At 34.4% G+C, this 21,658-nt stretch overlaps 1 protein-coding gene across 4 annotated transcripts in view; it reads left to right on the forward strand.

The window, feature by feature from the left end:
• PHIP (pleckstrin homology domain interacting protein) overlaps positions 1-21,431 on the forward strand; it is a 127,160-nt gene extending 105,729 nt beyond the window's left edge. For 3 of the 4 annotated variants that reach the window (XM_060168418.1, XM_060168419.1, XM_060168421.1), the window contains 9 exons: positions 1,340-1,465; positions 4,460-4,529; positions 4,862-4,915; positions 5,177-5,326; positions 9,350-9,502; positions 10,090-10,253; positions 10,709-10,968; positions 11,491-11,688; positions 15,944-21,431. In XM_060168418.1, the coding sequence (XP_060024401.1) occupies positions 1,340-1,465; positions 4,460-4,529; positions 4,862-4,915; positions 5,177-5,326; positions 9,350-9,502; positions 10,090-10,253; positions 10,709-10,968; positions 11,491-11,688; positions 15,944-16,581 (1,813 nt within the window). In that variant the 3' untranslated portion in view covers positions 16,582-21,431. The remainder of the gene's footprint in view (positions 1-1,339; positions 1,466-4,459; positions 4,530-4,861; positions 4,916-5,176; positions 5,327-9,349; positions 9,503-10,089; positions 10,254-10,708; positions 10,969-11,490; positions 11,689-15,943) is intronic. The other variant, XM_060168420.1, reaches the window with a different exon arrangement.
• Positions 21,432-21,658: the final 227 nt, after the last annotated feature.

The following is a 21,658-nucleotide window of genomic DNA, read 5'->3' on the forward strand; positions in this document are numbered from 1 at the left end:
ACTTAGGAAAAAAATCTTTTGGAACAGAGTCCTTACATAAATTAGAAACTGCCTGATTTTTAACTAAATAATGTAGTTGTAGACCTGAGTTATGTTCTTATTTCATAATAATGATGCCTGCATGTGCTATTTCACTGTTTCGAGCTTTTTTGCTTCTCCTCTGCTCATTGGCTTCAGGCTTCTTACAGTTTGTAGTTTTCCTCTTTGATACTTCTAGTTCAGTCTTAAACCGCTGTCAGTTTGCCCTACTGATATTAAATCCTCATGCCTTATCTTACACACAGTTTCTATAGGGTACTCTGAAAATGGCCTGTGATTCTTTTATTAGAATGAGCCTTGTGAATGCTATTGGAAATGCACAGAAGCTTTTCTATATGCTTCTGTATCCACAATTATATATAATTCTTTAAAAATTCCATATAATTGTTTTCTGTTCAAAAATCAGTAACATTTCCTGAGTATTTTCTTCCTTATCATTTTAAGTTGGATGATATTCTAGAATCTGCCTTTGGATTTTTCTTTAGTTACTGAAATAAAATAATAAAACACCAAAATTTTAGTACAGTTGACTCTTGAACAGCATGGGTTTGAACTGCACGGGTCCACTTATACACGGATTGTTTTTTCAATAAATACGTACCTGTAGTACTACATGATCCATGGTTGATTAAATCCATGGATGCGGAACCTTGGATACGGAGAGCCAACTCTAAAGTTGTATTCGGATTTTAGACTTCAAGGAGGGCCAGTGCCCCTAACTCCCCCATTGTTCAAGGATCAACTGCATTGTCTATCTAGTGTAAAAAAAAAATTAATTTTCATTTCGTTAGGTTTCTTAGTAAACTAACATGTTCACCATATTTGTATATTTTTGTATCTCATAAGCAAGCTGTTAGCTTTTCATTTTTAAATGTCATTTGATTACCAGTAATAGAATTAGATTGAAATTGCTTGGTTTCCTTTTTTAAGTAAAAGTCAGATATGCTTATTACCAAAAAATTACACCATACATGAAAGGACTATGTAAAGCTAAAACTCCACTGTTTCTCTCCTCCTGCTACTCTCCTTATAGTCTTTCTCCCTAAAAGAAGGCCCTGTTGATAGACTAATGTGTCAAATCCAGACATTTTCTATGCCAGTACATAATGTTACTACTCTTTTCCACCCGCCCAACACAAATGACGTTCTGTTTTTTTGAAAACAGCTTTTTAAGGTGTGAGTTTTGTAATTGATTTAAGACTGCAATTAAAAAAGTCTGAATGTCTTGGTTTTAAAATGTGTGTGTGTATTTCTAAGTATAAAGAGATTAATAAGACTTATGCATTTTGTTTGTTTAAAGGCGGGTTTCTTCCTTAATGTGGGAAGTTCGGTATATAGAGCATAATACACGAACGTTTAATGAGCCTGGAAGCCCTATTGTGAAATCTGCTAAATTTGTGACTGATCTTCTTCTACATTTTATAAAGTGAGTATTTTTCCACACTTAATTATATTACTGTAATAATTAATGGCAGTATTTTAAAATGTAAAATGCCAAAACGTAGAGTACAATCATTTTTTATTATACATCATGTCACGTGCTGTGCTATAAGCATAGTTCCACTCAAAATAGGAAGCGTATGTCTGTCTAAAGAAGCAGCGTTTAGTTCACTGGCTGATAATAATTACAGAGTCAAAGAGATTGTGTTACAGTTGTGTTCTGCAATTCAAGTAAGAAAATAGGGATCTTTCTCTAAATCCAATGTTCGATAATAATAATAATAGCAAGCTTTTACTGAATGTATAATGTTTTACCTAAATTAGCTCTTCTAAGTCAGATAAAAATCTTACAGGTGGGAGAGATCATTATCTGGAATTTACAGTTAAGGAAATTGAATCTTTTAGAGGTTAACTTGTTTAATTTTCACAGTAAATGAGTGTCTGCCATTTGATTTGAGAACCTTTCATCTTAACATTGTATTGCCCCTATCAAGTTTTGGAACAAGTATTCAAATACATCAGCAGGAAAATGAATTTAACTTTCAAGGTTTTTCTTCTTCAAAGTCAAGTTTACTTCCTCATTCATTAATCCCATACCAAGAGTGATGATAACTACAACTTAAGACAGCAGGACTTTTACTTCCTTGTCTTAGGATTTTATGCATTCATAGAATGAATTGAGTCTTCTAAATTGAAGCCAGAGGAATGAATCATATGTATATTTTCTACGAAATACAGCTCTGAATTCATACGAAGTTTATTTATATTGGATAATTTTTTCTCATTAAGAGAATTGGGTATTTTATAATTTAAGTATTCACCTATTTTCAGCTTTCATTTTTACATGAAGGGATTATTGAGGCTTTTTTTTTTAAACACCTCCAGCTTCATTCTCATTACTCAGCATAATCATAGGGTCCCTTTTCTTGCTTTAGGTGAGTTTGTTTTTGTTTGTTTGTTTTGCTAAGGAATGTAGGTAATTGCAATATAAATAAACCACCAAAGAAAATTCGTAAGATAAACTTTATGCCCTTCCTCGACCTTATTTCTCTAAAGAAAACTGTTGCCTTCCAACTGGTTTCGGGGCTGTTATTGCTAAGCTTTTGCTGCTTTTCAGTAAAATTGATAATCAAGAATTAATAAGATAATAAAAATTAGTTATCCTCAGAAAACTATTTATATACTTGGTTGTAAAAGTTTATAGTATCTTAACTATAAAGTTTTTAATCTGTAATTTTGTGTTTTATATATGTTATGTACATCTATTTTTCCAAAGAGATAGGAATCAATAGAATCACATGATAGAGTAAATTCATATTTTAGTGAAATAATTTAGATGAAACAATTATTTTTACATTTGGAATAATCTGTGAAATTGTATTTCTTTCAAATAGTTACTTTGAAATGCCTTATAAGAACAGATTAAAATAAAATAATAAAACATTTACATTGTATATATCTAAAAGTAAATCCCTGGCATTTTTTAGAGGTATACAATTTGTTAAGAACCATTTTTAGCTAGTGTTACTTTTCAAGATGTCTAGTATATCTTGAAATTTTGGTAATGGTACTTTTTAATTGAGTTATTTGGCCAAATTTCAAGCAATAGTTATATTCAAAGTGTTGTAATAGATACTTGGAGATAGAAAGAAATGCATAATTATCCTCTTAATACAGTTTTGTAGGGTAGATAAATCTGTAACTATAATATAAGGAAAAAGTAAAAGGAGTTTGTATGAATGCTTAGATGAGGGATAGGGTCACTTCTGGCTATAAGGGTGGGATTTCAGGTACAGGGAGAAGTATGTTAAGATGTTCTGGACAAGGTAGATACTGATTCAGAAGTTAGATGAAAGGAAAGCAGTTCAGGGATGAGGAATGGCATGATGGAGGAAGGTAAATATTTGTTAAGGGAATCGAGTAACTGAAATCAGGTGAAGTAGAGAGTACATGAGCTGAAGTAATAGGGATACAGTGTGCTAAACTCGAGTTGGGACCATATCGTGGAGGACCTCGAATGCTGATCTGAGGAACTATACTTAAAATATGAGCACAGGGAGCAAGGAGCTATCGAAAATATTTGTACCTGAGAATAGCATGGTGCTTGCTATGCCTTAAAAATATTAATTTGACTGCAGTGTCTAATGTTAACAGATAGGGAGGAGACAAAAGGCAAGGGACTGTTGAAATGTTTTTAACATGAGAATAACATGATGCAAATTGCCCTAAAAATATTAAACTGACTGCAGATTGACTTCTACAGCTGACCAAGTAAGAGGTGATGGAGGCTTACTTTATGGAAGTGAGAAAGAGGCAGATGCCAAGAGATTTTGAAGGTAGAATCACAGAACTTGTCCAATGATTGGGTTTATAAGGAGGAGGCAAGGGAAGGAATAGTGAAAAACCATGCATTACTGTAAGAATGGTTGAAAAAAAAAGTTAAAAAGAAAAGGGAGAAAGTGGAAAACAACAGTTAGGTTTAGACATGCAGAATTTTAGATGGTGTCAGGAATCTCAGGAGAAGAGTCAGACCAAATTATAGGAATTTGGAGTTCACTAACACAGATAAACTGCAGATATATAAGATTATCTGGTCAAAAGGTATAGAAGATGGCTAAAGACAAAATTTTAGGGAATGCCTACATTTAAGAATAAAAGGAAGAAGGAATTAGAAGACAGGAGGTATACTGGCTATTCCTTGTAGACTGAAGAATGAAGGAAGGCATTCCAGGCCCAGTAGTGAACTGAGCAAAACCTGGGAGATGGGAATTGGGCTTGGTGTAATGAAATAGGCCAGAGTGGAGGCTTCACATAGAGTGGAGGGGCAGGGGCAGATGTGTGTGCCATAGGGTTTTGGAGTCAACTGATGAAGAAGCCTTCAGCTTCAAGTTTTATCTTAAAATCTTGTTTTACTAACAGGTTTAAAGGACAAAAATCTCATGACTCCAGTCTTGTATACTAACATTTCTTTGTTATTTAGGGATCAGACTTGTTATAACATAATTCCACTCTACAATTCAATGAAGAAGAAAGTTTTGTCTGACTCTGAGGTATTTAATATTTCATTATGATTATTACTACATTGGTTATGTTTCATATATAAAAAGAAATTTACACACAGTAGTTTTCAGGTGAATGCTGTTATGAAAATTATTTTTGCCTAATGCTGTTGCTAACTTTTTAAAAAAAAATGATTCAGAATTGTTATAATTTTTTTTAAACGGTGGGTGGAGGGAGACTTTTTAATGAGTCAGTAAAGTGTTCCAGCATCATATATACTATGGGTTTTCCAAAATGTAAAGGAGATAATTGGTATTAAAAAACTATAGAATATAGTGAAACCTAGAATATTTTATGAATCTGATAAATTCTTTCTTCAAAGGAAGAAGAAAAAGAAGACACTGATGTGCCAGGAACTTCTACCCGGAAGAGGAAGGTACTAAGTTCTTTGTTTTAACAGAAGTGCCTTATATGAATTAAAATGTATTAAGCATTTTTTTTTACTCTTACTATTTTTAAAGACAGATTAAGTATTAACTTCCAAATCAGTTTCCATCACAACAATGCATGGTTTTCAGAACTAGGTGAATGATGTTTTCTTTTATTTGAATCACAGTATATTACCTAATTATCCAAGATTAAAAATAAAAATTTTATTATATGTATTATTAATATTATTTGAACATTTTAATTTTAGGACCATCAGCCTAGAAGAAGATTACGTAACAGAGCACAGTCTTATGATATTCAAGCATGGAAGAAACAGTGTCAAGAATTGTTAAACCTCATATTTCAGTGTGAAGATTCTGAGCCTTTCCGCCAGCCAGTAGATCTTCTTGAATATCCAGTAAGTATTTTTTTTTTAATGTGTTTGCACATAGATTTTTTTTAAAATTTATTTATTTATTTTTGGCTACGTTGGGTCTTCGTTGCTGCGCGCAGGCTTTCTCTAGTTGCGGCAGGCAGGGACTACTCTTCGTTGCAAGGTGCAGGTTTCTCATTCGCTTGTTGTGAAGCACCAGCTCTAGGTGTGCGGGCTCAGTAGTTGTGGCTCACGGGCTCTAGAGCGCAGGCTCAGTAGTTGTGGCTCACGGGCTCTAGAGCGCAGTCTCAGTAGTTGTGGCTCACGGGCTCTAGAGTGCAGGCTCACTGGTTGTGGAGCACAGGCTCTAGAGCGCAGGCTCAGTAGTTGTGGCGCACAGGCTCTAGAGCGCAGGCTCAGTAGTTGTGGCACACTGGCTCTAGAGTGCAGGCTCAGTAGTTGTGGCACACGGGCTTAGTTGCTCCTCAGCGTGTGGGATCTTCCCAGGCCAGGGCTCGAGAACCCATGTCCCCTGCATTGGCAGGCGCATTCTTAACCACTGCGCCACCAGGGAAGTCCCCCAGTAAGTATTTTTGAAAATACTTTATTTGTCAGTTTGATTTTGATATATATATATAAATACATATACATCTCTTATACATGACAGTTTACTATTTATTTTTATGATTATAGTTTATTTCTTTTTATTTCATACACCTTCTCATTATCCATTTGGCTACATAGAGCATCTAAATTGAACAGTGTGGTAAAAAAGAAGTAACCCTGAACTAAGACTCCAAAGAATTGGGTTATTGTCCCAGCTCTGCCTCTTACCAGTTCTGCAGTTTCGAGCAAGTTATTTAGTTTTTATATCTGAGTATATATTTACTATTTTCTTTTCCACACTAATTCTGTGAATTTACTATGGAAATTATTTGGGAAGCAAGAATAATTATACCTGTCTCTAACCTTCCTTACAGGGTTATAGAAGTGGAATGAGAATATTACTAGTTATTTATTCAACATTAAAATAGTTTTTACACTGAAGCACTATATATAAATGTAAGGTGGCACTACTATATATGTAGGTTATGCCAATTTATGATCTTTATGGAATTCGTGGTAAAAAGTTTGAGTAAACATGTTACAAGTATTTATTTTTGCGTGCAGTCTTAGCAATCTAAATTTCACTTCAAGTGATTTTTTTTAATTCCTTTTTTCAGTTACTAAAGATTGTATATCAGATAACATTCATGGTTTGAAATTAAAATTAAACGTTTTATAAGAGATCATGACCTGGATGTGGTATCACCAAAGTCTTTATTATCTGTTTTTTTATGTATGTGTTCTAATTTGCAATGATGAAAATAGAGAAATTTCATCAATAGATAAATATCATAAATGACTTGTCATTTTAAAAATCAAGAAACATGTAATCTTAAATGTAGAAGATAAATGTTTAATTCCAGCAGTGTGATAAACAGGACTAATTCAAACCCTACCATCCAAAAAACCTCTTAGAAGAACTGAGCTAATGCTAAAGTGCTCTGGTTTTCATTTCTCTTTGTTTTTGAAACGTGTGGATTTCCTTTTGTTTCTTGCAAGCCCAAGTATGTATTTTTTAATCTCTAAGCCCAGGAGTCTTCACTGGAAACTTCTACCAGATGTTTAAAGAACTAACACAAATTCTACACAGTCTCTTCCTCAAGATAAAGAATGCTTCTACACTGATTCTATGAAGCCAGTGTTACCCTGATGTCAAAACCAGACAAAACAGTACAAAAGAAGAAAGTGCAAAAATTCTTAATATCAGCAAATAGAATTCAGCAATATATGAAAATGATTTTGTACCCTGACCAAGTGGGTTTTTTCCCAGGGATATAAGGCTGGTTCAGTATTCAGAAATCAGTCAATATGTCAATAATTCATTACTAAAGAAGAAAAATCACATGATCATATCAGTGCAGAAAAGGCATTTGACAGAATTCAGTACTCATTTCTTTAAAGAATGTACATGTTGGGTATGGTGTGGTAATCATTGTGGCCACAGGAGGAAACAAGAATGAGTCTTGGAAGAAAGAAATGTATTACACTTAAGGTCCCAGAGAGGGGTTCACCAAATACCACTTAGGGCCACAGGGGAAAGCACAGGGTCTTAGGTACGTTGCAGAAGACAGGAGCGGGGGCTTCCCTGGTGGCGCAGTGGTTAAGAATCAGCATACCAAAGCAGGGGACACCGGTCTGATCCCTGGTCCGGGAAGATCCCACATGCCGCGGAGCAACTAGCCTGTGTGCCGCAGCTACTGAGCCTGCACTCTAGAGCTCGCAAGCCACAACTACTGAAGCCCGCGCATCTAGAGCCCGTGCTTCACGACAAGAGAAGCCACCACAGTGAAGCCCGCGCACTGCAACGAAGAGTAGCCCCCGCTCGCCACAACTAGAGAAAACCCTCGCACAGCAACGAAGACCCAACACAGCCAAAAAACACAGGGGCAAAGGACAAGCTTGGGCCAGAGCCTTTACTGAGGTTTCCATGAGAAAGGCAAGGCAGGGCATAGTCAACAGCTTAAGACTGGCTACTTTGAATTACTCCAGTTGGTTTTGGGGCATAGGGGTGGTCTCTGGTTGTCTGATACCTGACCCTGGGATGATTCATGGCAGAGGAAATACTGGCTTGGTGTGTGAGGGTTGCTTAAGGGCATGGTTGGTTTACATATGAAAGCTGTATTCCCAGTACAACCCTTTGCCATCTCTAAGAATTGCCTAAGCCCTTGGAAGGGGGCAGTCTCTCCTTAGGTCTGTTTGGTCCCGAAAATGCCACAGTATCAAGAATACAAAAATAAGAAAATTAATATAGTTGGCCCTGTGCTGAGTGGATGCCAAAAAGACAAATACATAATCTAAGAAAACAGAACACCACTAATAATAAAAACAGACTTAAGAAAACTAGGAATAAAGGGGATCTTCTGTAACTTGATAAAGAACATCTCTTTAAAAACCTATAGCTAACATCATGCTTAATCATGAAAAACTGAATGCTTTCCCCCTAAGATTGGGAGTGGAGCAAAAATGTCCATCCTCACAGCTGCTATTTAACATAGTACTGCAAATTCTAGCCAGTGCAGCAAGACAAGAAAAGGAAATAAAGGGCATTGCAGATTGTTATGGAAGAAATAAAACTGTCCCTATTTGTCAAAGGCAGTAATACTGTTTGCTTTATGGTCAAACATATTTGATCATAATTTAAACTTGATGGGGCAAAGTCAAGTTATTGTATTTCGAAAAATACAGTTACATACTCTGGGGCTATGGAAAAGGTATAGTATTATTTACTCCTTTAAAGATACCATATTTGGATCATTTTATCCTATTCTGTTGCTTTTTTCTCCTTTCATTTGCCTGTTTTTATTGCTTTATCTTATACAATTGTATATACAATATACAATTGATTAGGTGGAGACTTTGGGTGACTGCACTTTTCCTCCGTGGAATGAACTGCAAAGGCTTTGTGACAGATACTTACATTCATAATTCTTGATTACTACAAAGTTCCCAATTATACTAATTGTAGTACTGCAGTTGAGGTTACTAGAATTCAGACCTTCACGTACATGGGATGTTAACATATTTTTATTGTTTTTATCTCTTAATTTTAAAGGTACAATTATGTTTCGATGAATTAGCAGCCTTTAGAGTTCATGGGTAGTATAAAGTTTTGGGTTTTTTATATCAAACTTGTAGTTGTGGAACTGAGTTTTTTCGATATTCTTTTAATCTCCTTCTTCAAACACAACTCTACCCTTTACCTCTTTCTGAAGGAAAAAAAAGCAGAATTTACAGGTTCCTGAATGAGAGAAATCCTGTGTTGATTGCAGTAAAAGGTAGAGGACATGAAAAAAATAAAAATGACTTCGGGAATAAAGGGAGCCTTGATGAGGGAAACGAGGAATGATTATTAATAGTTCTAGGACTTGCAGTCATCACAGAAATTGAATGTGAATCCCTGTTATGAGAAGTAATGCACTATTATTATTATATTATTAATATGACCTGTTTTCCCTCTCTTAGGACTACAGAGACATCATTGACACTCCAATGGATTTTGCTACCGTTAGAGAGACTTTAGAGGCTGGGAATTATGAGTCACCAATGGAGTTATGTAAAGATGTCAGACTTATTTTTAGTAATTCCAAAGCATATACACCAAGCAAAAGATCAAGGGTATATAATTGAATTGCTTTCTTTTCTGTTTAAATGAAATTAGTAGAAAAGTATGTCGAGTAACTAAATGCTGCTTTTATTTAAAATTTAAAACAAAATTGATAAACTTTCTATTAGGTTCTTAATGGTATTCTAGTGGAAAAAGGAATTCACATCTTTCTGTTTTATTCCTTCTATGAAAAAACACTAATGTCACTAATGTTTAGGAATGGTTACTTTTCTTGAAGGTAGTGTAGTTGAATAGACATCACGTACACATTGTCCTGATATGTGTTAGAGGTACGTGTGCTTAACTTTTCCAGCTGTTTTCTGCATTAGTGGAAAGGAGCATTTTTTTCCATATAATGCTCATACGAGTCATAAAAATGAGTAAAACTATAAATATCATTTACCTTTCTTTGTCCAAGAAATACAAAAATAATTTAATTGTAATAATGTTTCAGTTTTAGTCTTTGTCAAAAGAGATTGAGAAAAAGCAATGTTTTAAATTCTAAAAACTTTTTGTTAGAAAAATATTTAAATTATTATCTCAAAGGAACAGGCATTTCCTTTCAGGAATGTTTGAACAGTTTTTTTTCTTTCCATAGATTTACAGCATGAGTTTGCGCTTGTCCGCTTTCTTTGAAGAACACATTAGTTCAGTTTTATCAGATTATAAATCTGCCCTTCGTTTTCATAAAAGAAGTACAATAACCAAACGGAGGAGGAAAAGAAATAGAAGCAGCTCTGTTTCCAGTAGTGCTGCATCAAGGTATTTGATTTCTTTTAAATATCATCAACTGATCTATAAGTTTGTCATCTAAATGATAGAACTTGGTGTTTTTTAATACTTCCTTTACTATTCCCTATATTGCAGAATGATATATTTGACATGCAAGTTCCTATGATGTGGAGGATTTTTAATCTTTTAACTAAAGCTATACTAGTGTAAGTGCTTAAATTCAAACTGCTAAATCTGTACAGTAAAACAGCATTTTTAGGATAGTGATGGCATCATGCTTTCTGTCATATAACTATAGCATTTACAGCGATCCTTCACTAAATATTCACTTTTCAAAGGCTCACAACCATATGAAATCCACTACAAATCTCATATTTTAACATATTTCATAACAGTACAAATATTGAATCCAACAGTATTATAAGACTGTTTTATTCATCCACATAGAGCTAAAAGAATGACTAATGATACTATTTTATTTTCAGCCCTGAACGGAAAAAAAGGATCTTAAAACCCCAGTTAAAGTCAGATATTGCTACCTCTCCATTCTCTGCACCTACACGATCAATACCACCAAGGCACAGTGCTGCTCAGATAAATGGTAAAACGGAATCCAGTTCTGTAGTTCGAACCAGAAGCAATCGAGTGGCTGTGGATCTAGTTACCAGTGAGCAACCATCCACTTCTTCAGCAGCGAAGACTTTTATTTCGAAAGCTAACACATCTGCAGTGCCAGGGAAAACAAGTAAGAATCAGCTACAGTTTCTAAATTGAAATATATATAATGACTTTTGTAATTTAAGCATTTACTTTGCCAAATGGAATATATTAGATTTAGTAAATTCCATCAGACACTGTTGGTTTTGCTTTTCTTTATTGTTTTTGCCCGTTTTTCTTTTAATTTTTTTTGATAAGGAAAAGAATATTGAGGTTTAGGAATGTCAGTATAGGATAATGCTCAAAAATGGCAACTCTGATCCAAACTGCCTAAATTTAAATCGTAGAACCCAGACTTGCTAGCAGTTTGCCAGCACTTCCCTTCATAATCTTGCAGTGACTGGACAGCTTCTGAAAGGTCTGAAACTATTATGTACGCCTTTTTCCTTTTTGAAAGTAGATTTCTTACGGAAGCTTTAAGCATCGCCCCAGGTTTTATCCTGTTGGCTAATTCAAACAATTCACTTTAGAAGTAATCCCAACCTTCTTGCTTGTTTTAAGGTTAAATAATTTAACTCTTAGCTTTTAATCTTTTGTATGTGTGTTTTAGTTCTAGAGAATTCCATGAAACATTCCAAAACCTTGAGTACTCTTTCAAGTCCTGGTCAGTCCAATTTTAGTCATGCCACTAGGAATAATTCTACAAAAGAAAACATGGAAAAGGAAAAGCCAGCCAAACGTAAAATGAAATCGTCTGTGCTCTCAAAGACATCCGCTCTCTCAAAGTCATCAGCTGTCATCGAGCAAGGTACCGTAGATCTTAACAAATGGTGGTTCTATTGGAAATAATATTTATATCCACTTTTTAGGTTGCTCATTTAAAAGTCACACATTCTGTATTAGTTGATATATTTACTGAGACATCTTTTGATATGCAGCTTTGTGCCAAAAGCAAACTGTATTGTTACTAAATTTTAGAAGCCAAGAAAAACTTGCCCTATGAAAAATAAAAGCATTTTCTGTCTTATGAAAAATAAAAGCATATTCTAAAATCAGAGGCTTTTATGATATAAATTTAGTAGTTTTTAACTTCAGTATTACAAAACCTAGAAAAGTATATCCAAGAAGTTTAAATAAAGTTGAATTTAGTTTTAACGCAGTATAGCACTTCTTTAGAAAAATTTTTGAGTTGTTTTTATATCACAAAATTCAACACACTGACCTTTAAATAATAATTAGGATTGTCTATAGCCAGATATCTATTCTAGCATACAACTTTTGACCCCTTAGAGTTATGCTTCCAAAGTTCTTTTGTCTTCACATTTTCATTGTAAAAGTTTTCTGTTTGAAAGATGAAGCAAGTAACTGATGAAATACACCCTACGACATGTTAAAATAATTATGGCTTCTTGACAGCAGACAGCTCAAGAATAAGCATTTTTCGTCATGACTTCCAGAGTGTCTAGACCATTTCCTTTTCAGTATTCCCCCCAGAAACCTCTCACAATTTAATTTTTCTACTGAAATGACCTCATTTTGATTAATGATATTGGGATCTTCCCACCTCTATAAGTTTAAAATCATCATCCAAATCTACTTATTTCTTTCTGCCTCCTTAACATCTCTGAGATCCATTTCCTCCTCTCCATTCTCACTTCCATGGACTGTCGCACTCTCCTAACTGGTCTCCCTGCCTCAGTTCTCAACTCTACCTTATTCAGTCCATCTTCCACATTTAAGTCAAAGTGACCTTTCTGATCACGTGCACACAGACAAACACACAGAGAGAATTAAGATCCTTCCCTGCCTTTGAATCATACGTGGAATCAGAGTTGAATGTTTTTGCCTGTTATACAAGACTCTTCATTGCTTGGCTGTTGTCTAACATTCAGCTGTCCTTACTTTTCTGTCTCCCTTTGATGTCCCAGCCATCCTGAACCACTTGGAAGTCCCTAAATATTGTTGTCCTTTCTTCCTTCTTTGGAATTTCTTTTTTCCTACTAGTTTAATAGTTTCCTGTTCATTGCCTTTTGTGGCCCTTATAATGTTGATAGAACTATTCTTTTTTTATGTTGTCTATCTCCAGTAGAATCTGAGCTCTTGTGCTTGCCCATGCTCATTTTTTAATTGCCTATACTTAGTATACAGTGGACAATCAGTGTTTGAATAAATAAGTAAATAATTTTGTATGTGAGTGTTTTACATTTGCTTCCTTTCTGAACTGAATTCAAAGTTTTGAATGGTATATTGGCCTTGCTTCTGTTAGTCCTGAATCCTAGAGAAATCAAATGTATATAGAGAATTGGTTCTGGCATTATGATAGGGGAGGTCCAATAGCCAATTTGATTCATAGTTTTTGAGTATTACAAATACATAGGAATACCAGTACAGTATAGAAATATAATAAGCTACTATGTAACCCATTAATGATGACTTATCATATAAATATTGGCACTTGAATTAACTATCAGAAACGAGCAGTGCTGTGCAATTGAAATATAATACAAGTGACATATGTTCCAGTAGCTACATGTCGTAACAGCAAACAGGTGAAATTATCAGTTTTAATACTGTATTTTATTTACTCCTTTATATCCAAAATACTATTTCAGTGTGTCATCAGTGTTTCAAAATGTACACTGCTTCATATTCAAATTTAAACTTAATTAAAACTTGAATTCCTCAATCGCTTAGTTACATTTCAGGTGCTCAGTGGTCATGTGGTTAGTAGTGGCCTCATTGGATAGTACAGGTCCAGATGAGTGATTTTTAAAACTTCTTTTTAACTCGAATTCCTTTTTAAAAGAACTGCATTAGTTCTGAACCTTTTTAGGTTATATATTGCTTTGTAAAGTTGGCCAACCCTGTAGTTTTTTTCCCCTAAAAAAATGCACGTAGGCATATCCACACAAACTTTGGACCATTTCAAGGAGCTCCTGGAGTCCTTGAAGCCAGTCTGTGGAACTTTTGTAGGGTATATGAACTGGATGTTTATTTGCCAGTAGTCTTAATGTAAAACAAATTAAAAGATATACAGAATCTTACAGAATCCTCAGGCAGGTTAAGGGTACTTGTTTGTTAGAAAATACTTTTACTACTTTATGCACAGACATGTTTCTCCCCTGCACCCCTCCCCTCGTCATTATTCAAAACCACTAATCTGAAGAAAGTCATTTGTACTGTGGGGTCAGGAAATGAGGGCTTTGCCTTCTTCCTCTGCTATTGGCTCAGAGACTCCTTCTCTGAGAAGCATTCTCTTTAACAGCACTTTCCATCTCTTTATGGATTTCCTGTAAAATACTGCATTGCAGATCTCCCATCACAACCAAAACAAAAAACTTCAGAATTTTGGAGGAAAAAGTTAGTGGTGGGCTTCCCTGGTGGCGCAGTGATTGAGAGTCCGCCTGCCGATGCAGGGGACACAGGTTCATGCCCCGGTCCGGGAAGATCCCACGTGCCGCGGAGCGGCTAGACCCGTGAGCCATGGCCGCTGAGCCTGTGCGTCCAGAGCCTGTGCTCTGCAACAGGGGAGGCCACAGCAGTGAGAGGCCCGTGCACTGCAAAAAAAAAAAAAAAAAAGTTAGTGGTAATGCATGTTTGTCATCTTTTTCGTCATCTGAAAGGGTAATGGCTTTTTTTTTTTTTAAACCATAGAAAGGCAGTTCATCATGATGTCCAGATTGTACAGATTTGGAATTTAATCTTCAGAATTTTTTTATTTTTTAATAAAGCATAATGGTCTTTATCGTGGAGTTTGTTATAATGGGATTTTAATCCTGATAATAGTTGCACACATAGTGGATTTGATTGATATGTGCAGTCAGTATTGCTTATGATTATAAATCAGTCATTTGCCATTCAGTTACATAAGGAGATAGGACTGTTCCAAAAAGAGCCTGTGAAGAAAACTGCCATTTAGTTGCTTTTTTATTTTAACCCTTTTTTAAAAATTCTGTGACCAAGAGTAACTTATTTCTACTCTTGTAAAAAGGATAGATGAAGAATATCAAAGCCATGGTAGTGTTTATGGAGAACAACTGTTATAAATTATTCCAGTAGATGTACTTCCAAACCCCTTGCATAGGAGTTAGTAGGAAAGGAGATCCTTTTTACTTCTGAGGAACATAAGGAAATATTTAGACTATAAATTCTTCTCTGATATCAGAAAGGTCATGATCATCATCACATCCAAGAGAGGATTAAATAAGAGTTAGAATCATTCCAGTCTTGATAGTCCCTACTTCCTCCATCTGTAATAGAAAAAAATGATTAGAGGAAAGTAGAGGGGGATGATAATGCTTATTTATTCCGATTACCAAGTATAAAGGTCATGGATTTTATGCTAAGATTATTTTCCATGATGGAGCTGCTTGAAGGTAGGAAGACAGAAAAATTCTGTGTTAATGAGGGAAACAAAGTGCTTTGTGGTGGTGAAGTTCCATACGAGTAAACAGGGTCATTTTGTGTAATGAAAACAATGCTCGTACATTAGAATGTGTAGTAAAGGTAGTAGGAGTAAGAAACCTTGGCTAATCCCAGCTCTGTCATAATTTACAGTATTAACTTAGACAAGTAATTTATTTGCTCTGAGTTTCATTTCCCTCCTGTCAAGTCATCAGTGACTTCATTAAGGATGCTTCTCCTCTGTGAGTTTTAAATAGAAGATAAATAATATCATTAAACCGTTAGCCTTTTGTCAGTTCTTTTTCTCATATTAGTTAAAAAACAATTAGGATTATGGGCTTCCTTGGTGGCGCAGTGGTTGGGAGTCCGCCTGCCGATGCAGGGGACACGGGTTCATGCCCCGGTCCGGGAGGATCCCACATGCCGCAAAGCAACTGGGCCTGTGAGCCATGTCTGCTGGGCCTGCGCGTCCGGAGCCTGTGCTCTGCGGCGGGGGAGGCCACGGCAGTGAGAGGCCAGCGTACCGCCAAAAAAAAAAAAAAAAAAAAAATTTAGGATTATGTCATTACGTATAAGTATAGCAGTGGACTTATTGATTGGTTTGAGGGTCAAATAAAAAAGCAGTTCCATATATTAAGTGCACTGTTGTTCCCTTTCAGCAGATTGTAAAAACAATGCTCTTGTACCCGGAAGCATTCAAGTAAATGGCCACGGAGGGCAGCCGTCCAAGCTTGTGAAGAGAGGACCTGGAAGGAAACCTAAGGTGGATGTTAATACCAGCAGTGGTGAAGTTACACACAAGAAGAGGGGTAGGAAGCCCAAAAAGCTACAGTATGCAAAGCCCGAAGATTCGGAGCAAAATAGCATGCATCCCATCAGAGATGAAGTAGTTCCTTCTTCAACCTGCAATTTTCTTTCTGAAACTAATATTGTAAAGGAGGATTTGTTACAGAAAAAGAGTCGTGGAGGCAGAAAACCCAAAAGGAAGATGAAGACACAAAAACTAGACTCAGATCTCATAGTTCCTACAAGTGTTAAAATGCTAAGGAGAAGTAACCGAAAAAAGACAGACGATCCCCTGGATGAGGAAGAAGAGTTTGAGGAACTTAAAGGCTCTGAACCTCACATGAGAACTAGAAACCAAGGTCGAAGGACAGCCTTCTATAACGAGGATGACTCTGAAGAGGAGCAAAGGCAGCTGTTGTTTGAAGACACTTCTTTGACTTTTGGAACTTCTAGTAGAGGACGAGTCCGAAAGTTGACTGAAAAAGCAAAAGCTAACTTAATTGGTTGGTAACTTGCACCAAAATATTTTACTTCAAAATCTATAAAGCAGGTACAGTTAAGGAGTATGTAGAACTATGGCTTCTGCTTCCTTGCTGCTATGACGGATTAGGGAATGTTATGATTTGATTTGCAAAAAAAACAAACAAACTTACAAGACACTTCACTTCTTTAAATGAATATATATATATATATAAATATATACATATATATTTTAAATGTTTGCTATTTATTGCCCTTAGATAGGTTATACATTTCAACATTCATTTCATTTACTGTTCAAAACAAAGGAAATTGAGGCTCTATAATGAATTCCCAATTTATTTCTGAAGAAGACAGTTCTGCTATACTCTTAAGGAGCATAATATTCCTAGTGATAGAGCATTTTATGTTAAAATGAATTATTTTTGACCAAGCCAGGTACATTTCTGTTGATACAGAAGTCTTGTCCCTAGGAGAACAGATGTTACCAGAGTAGCAGTAAATTAAGAAATGTGTTTCCTCTAAAGGTAAATATAAAATTCCCACCATTTGATACCCTGAAAAGTTTAATTTTAATTATAGAATGTTCATCTACAAAGAATCTAGAGGAGGCTTTTGCTGTATTCCATTTCTGCCAAACTTAAGAGAAAATGTACTGATGCAAAGGAAACATATCCACATTGGAAAACATTTGACTGTCTAATTTTTCAGACCTTGATTCTTATGTCAATCACTCAATCTCTGTTTATTGTGCCAAAGACTGAGAATCAGTGCAGTGGAAAGCCTGTTTTTGACTGTCAGGACAGCATACACTTTTTCAATATTGGAAAGGCTATATATTATTCTAAAGAGCAAGTTATTAAAGAGTTATGCTGAGGTGTATCTTTTTTTGGTACTAATAGTAGAAAATAATGCACTGGTGGGTCCTTTGACAGAGATGTTTTAGAGAAAATGTTTAAGTGGTTAAAGGATTCAAGGAAAATACAGGAAAAAGGTATGGGATTTGATGTTTACTTGTTAATCCGGATTAATGTCATTTCTAAACTTTAGACATATCTAATAGGCTAAAATGACTTACAAAGAAATGTGTCTGTGTGTGTATGTGTATATATTGATAAATGGGTATAATTAAATATATATACAAACACATACTTATATACTATTACCCAGGTATAAATTCTTTTTTCAGGATTTTTTAGATAGTGGTAGAATAAAAATAATTTTAAAATGTCATACTTTATAGTTTAATTTTAAGGGGAAGATTGGTTATTTTCAATTATTAAAGGTTTAAAAATAGGCCAAATCACTTTTTATGCAATCATGTTTTATACAGTGGTCTCATTGCACATTGTGTTTTTTCTGCACTTTTTACGGTATCCTTATCACGCTGGTATGTCAGTATACACCCTAAAGAAAAATTCCATTTAATGATTGTGCCTTGTATTCTATTATTTTTTGCATCATTAGTAAAATTAAGTTGTCTATTGTAAATGATAACTATATGACTTAGGAGAATGTATTGCTATATGTACTGCTGTGGAAAAGGAAAGCAGTTATTTATTTGTTTATGGTACAGTTAGTTATTTTATACCTTAAAAACCAACATAAATACCATTTCTATTGTTTAAAGATTATTGTCCATTTTTTTTTAAAGTTTAAAGAATGTAGTATTTTGTGAGGACTGGTATGGTACAAAAATGTAGCCAAAATTTTCGGATACTACATTTTTAAAAAGCGAGGCTGGGGAATATATGTATCAGCATGACCCTGATATAGAAAAATAAAGTCTTTAATTGAACCTTGGCAAAATACATTACATAATTATTTCTATAATATTTCTGGTAGGGATAAATGTTAGCTGTCATCTGATTGTCTTGAAAAAGGATGGAAAGTGATGCATTTGGGCTTTTTAGATTGTTTGTAACTAAATTTGTACAGAAATCCTCCTATGGAATTAAGTAAACCATTTTCCAGATCTTAACTGGATTGCTGTGATTTTGCAGTTGAAAATAATTTCAAATTTTTCAGGTTTTTTGTATATTTATTTTTTTCTAACAAATATATTTAACTATATAATTAAAATTCAGTAGTTAAACTCTTCATAATGCAGAAATGGATGGCTTGGTTGTATAGTAAAATGAGTCTCTCAGCTACACCAGTATTGAAAATAATAGTGTGTATGTTTGAAATTTAAGTCATTAATATGTTGCTTTTGAAGGCAGTCTATTTGAAACATGTAATTTCCTGATGTTATCTGCATTGTGTTAGAAAATAAGACTATAAAATCCATTTTTGTAAAAAAAAAAGTATGTGTACAGTTTTAAGGTGTGTACAGGAAAAGGAAGAGCGTACACAGTCTTAAGAGTGAAATATACCGCTAGTAGGGTGTATTAATTCTAACTCATGAGCAAAAAAATGAGTATTTACCATCTTACCTGCAACAAGTAAATGTATTGTTCCTGTTCTAAAGACACTATATGACCTTATTTGGATATTATTAGACACTGGTTACTTAGTAAGGCAGAAATGACTTGGATCAGATTCTTTATAATTGAAACACTTAAAAATGTATTAGTAATAACCAGATATATCTAGATTTTATTTTTTTATAATTTAGCTTCTATACGTTGCAAAAGTTGTATTGAGAAATTTAAGTCATCAACATAGTTTTGTTCTACCACTTGGAAAATACCTTCTTTGAGACAGTAACACCATATATATACTGTTCATAGGTCAAAAGGAAATGTTGGCAGTTGTTTTAGGTGAGCAATAAAAGAATTTAAGTTTCCTGAAAGTTTCAGAAATATAACTTGTTATTACATTCGTAGAAAATGTAAATCAGTTTATGTATTTTTAAGTACCTAACCCTAATATTCTCTCCCTCCACCCCAACATTCTCAAGTCCCAATCAAATCTTATAAAATTACAAAATGTTGCAAATCAGCAGATTAAACAGTCTAATTACAATCTCGTAACTCTGGGCAGTAGACATACTTCTTAAAAATTTTATTCTTTGCAATCTGCTATTGTGGCATTGGACTGTTCTCTGCATATATTCATGAACTAAAGATTTGGCCTTGCTTTCATTGTTTTTATTATTGTACAACATCACAAATTTGAAGACTATTTGGTAGCATTGTAACAACGATCTTCCTCCTTAAGTAGAATAATTGTATAGAATATTTGTGAGCATGTTTAGGTCACATCTGAGACACGAAGTTTGGTTGAATCTAGTATCACTTGGAAATGATGTAATATACACTGATCAGCAAAAAGATCCTTGTGCAGCATGTATGTTAACATCTAGAACTGTCCCTTATCTGCAGTGCAGTAGATTAATCAGACATTTTAACAAAAGTATTCAAATAACATTTTTACCTTATATATTAGCAACATTTACATGTTTTGAAATATGATTTGTAATATAAATTAGTTTCTCCAGTTTATAGCGTTTAATTCTAGCATTCCATTTTATACATGCAAACATACCTCTCTCTCAGATGTCAACTGGAAGCAATTTTGACTGTTTTCTACCTAATGAAAACAAATTGTTATTCTGAATGTTTTTGTCCACCTGAAATTTACTGTTGAGTAGGTTGAAAGGACCAAGATACTTGAGTGTTTAAAAGGGCTATAATTGTTCTCATGTGCAGGAAATATATGATTTTAAAAGTCATAATAGGGGAAGTACTTTTATGTTCTGTGAATTACACCCGTATTTAGTTGTTTTTTTTGGTTTTGTTTTTAAACAGGTTGAGAAGTGGTTTAGTTAAACTTAGGCGACAATTTATTTTCCTACTAAAGTCGGAAAATATACCTTTTCCTCACTTCCCTCCTTGCAGTTCCCCTCATTTCCCAAATTTCCAAGTGATTTGAACTAAATATTACATTTACTAAGAAGCTATTTTTGTTCTTAATTATACTGAGCTAAGGACTCCAGATGGAAGGTCATTTTGTACTATGTACAATACCCAAGAAGAGGTCACATTGAGTCAGAAGACTGTAAGTACCGCTTTTGACGCTCCAGATATAAACCTTGTACACACTGTAATAAAACAATTAGAAAATATTATGAGCTATAAATATATATTATTTTTAGTTTTGATAGCTCTGTGTTGAAATACTTTTTTAATGCAGATAAAATCATCAGGAAATTAACCTTATATGGCACAAACCAAATACATAATAGTGGGTGGCTATGAGTTTCTACATTTAAGGAGCTAAGAAAATAGGTTTGAGACGATATATAGTACACACACCTATGAGGCAGATGCACACACGCTTGTTACTGTTAAGATTGTGCGTGTTGATTGAAAGGCTACAAATTGCGACAAAATACAAAGTTACATTTTTGGACCATATTAAAACTGCAAGAAGATGGGGTCTTATTTAAAGATCTTTTAGAAAACTGTTAAATCCTGTCACACAATATTTAGACGTGTAGAATGTAGCTCAATTTTAAAAAGTAACTGACCTAGAGAGTTAATGTTGAAACTGACACATTTGCAAATTAAAATGCTTATTTTGTACAGAAAACAATGTTAAACACAAGCAAATCTGTTGTATGTAATAAGTAACAGAGTTTAAAAACAAATTAATTATTTAGCTTTATTGAGGTTTTTGGTTTTTTTCTTTCTGGAAACCTGGAGTATCATGTTATAAACGGCAGTCTCACACCAGAATAGCAGTGCCCTTTGTTTTTGTACATATTGATTGGACCTTTCTTTACTGTTAGGTGGACACTTTCTATGTTAGTTTTGAAGCCTAATTCTTTGAATCCTTTTATACAAACTAGAATGTATGTGTAAGAATTCCTGTCCCTGCAATGTAGTAACTACAAACTTATTTTTAAATAAATAGAAAACTTGTTTTTCTAAGCTATTTTGTAGAGCCTCATGATTTCTTTATGTTTTTTGGTAACACATAAAGCACTAAGTACATAATTTCAAGAGGTATTATGTAAATGGTGATACATTAGTGTCTCCAGTGCCCTGTCTACTTGGCAAAATGTTGAAATACATTAGCTAATTAAAGGATTGTGGGTACCCTAATGTAACTTAATTCCAAAATAACCAAAGGTTAAAAATGTCATTTGCTTTTCAATGTGT

The sequence above is a fragment of the Lagenorhynchus albirostris genome, chromosome 12 (assembly GCF_949774975.1).
Source record: "Lagenorhynchus albirostris chromosome 12, mLagAlb1.1, whole genome shotgun sequence".
NCBI lineage: Eukaryota > Metazoa > Chordata > Mammalia > Artiodactyla > Delphinidae > Lagenorhynchus > Lagenorhynchus albirostris.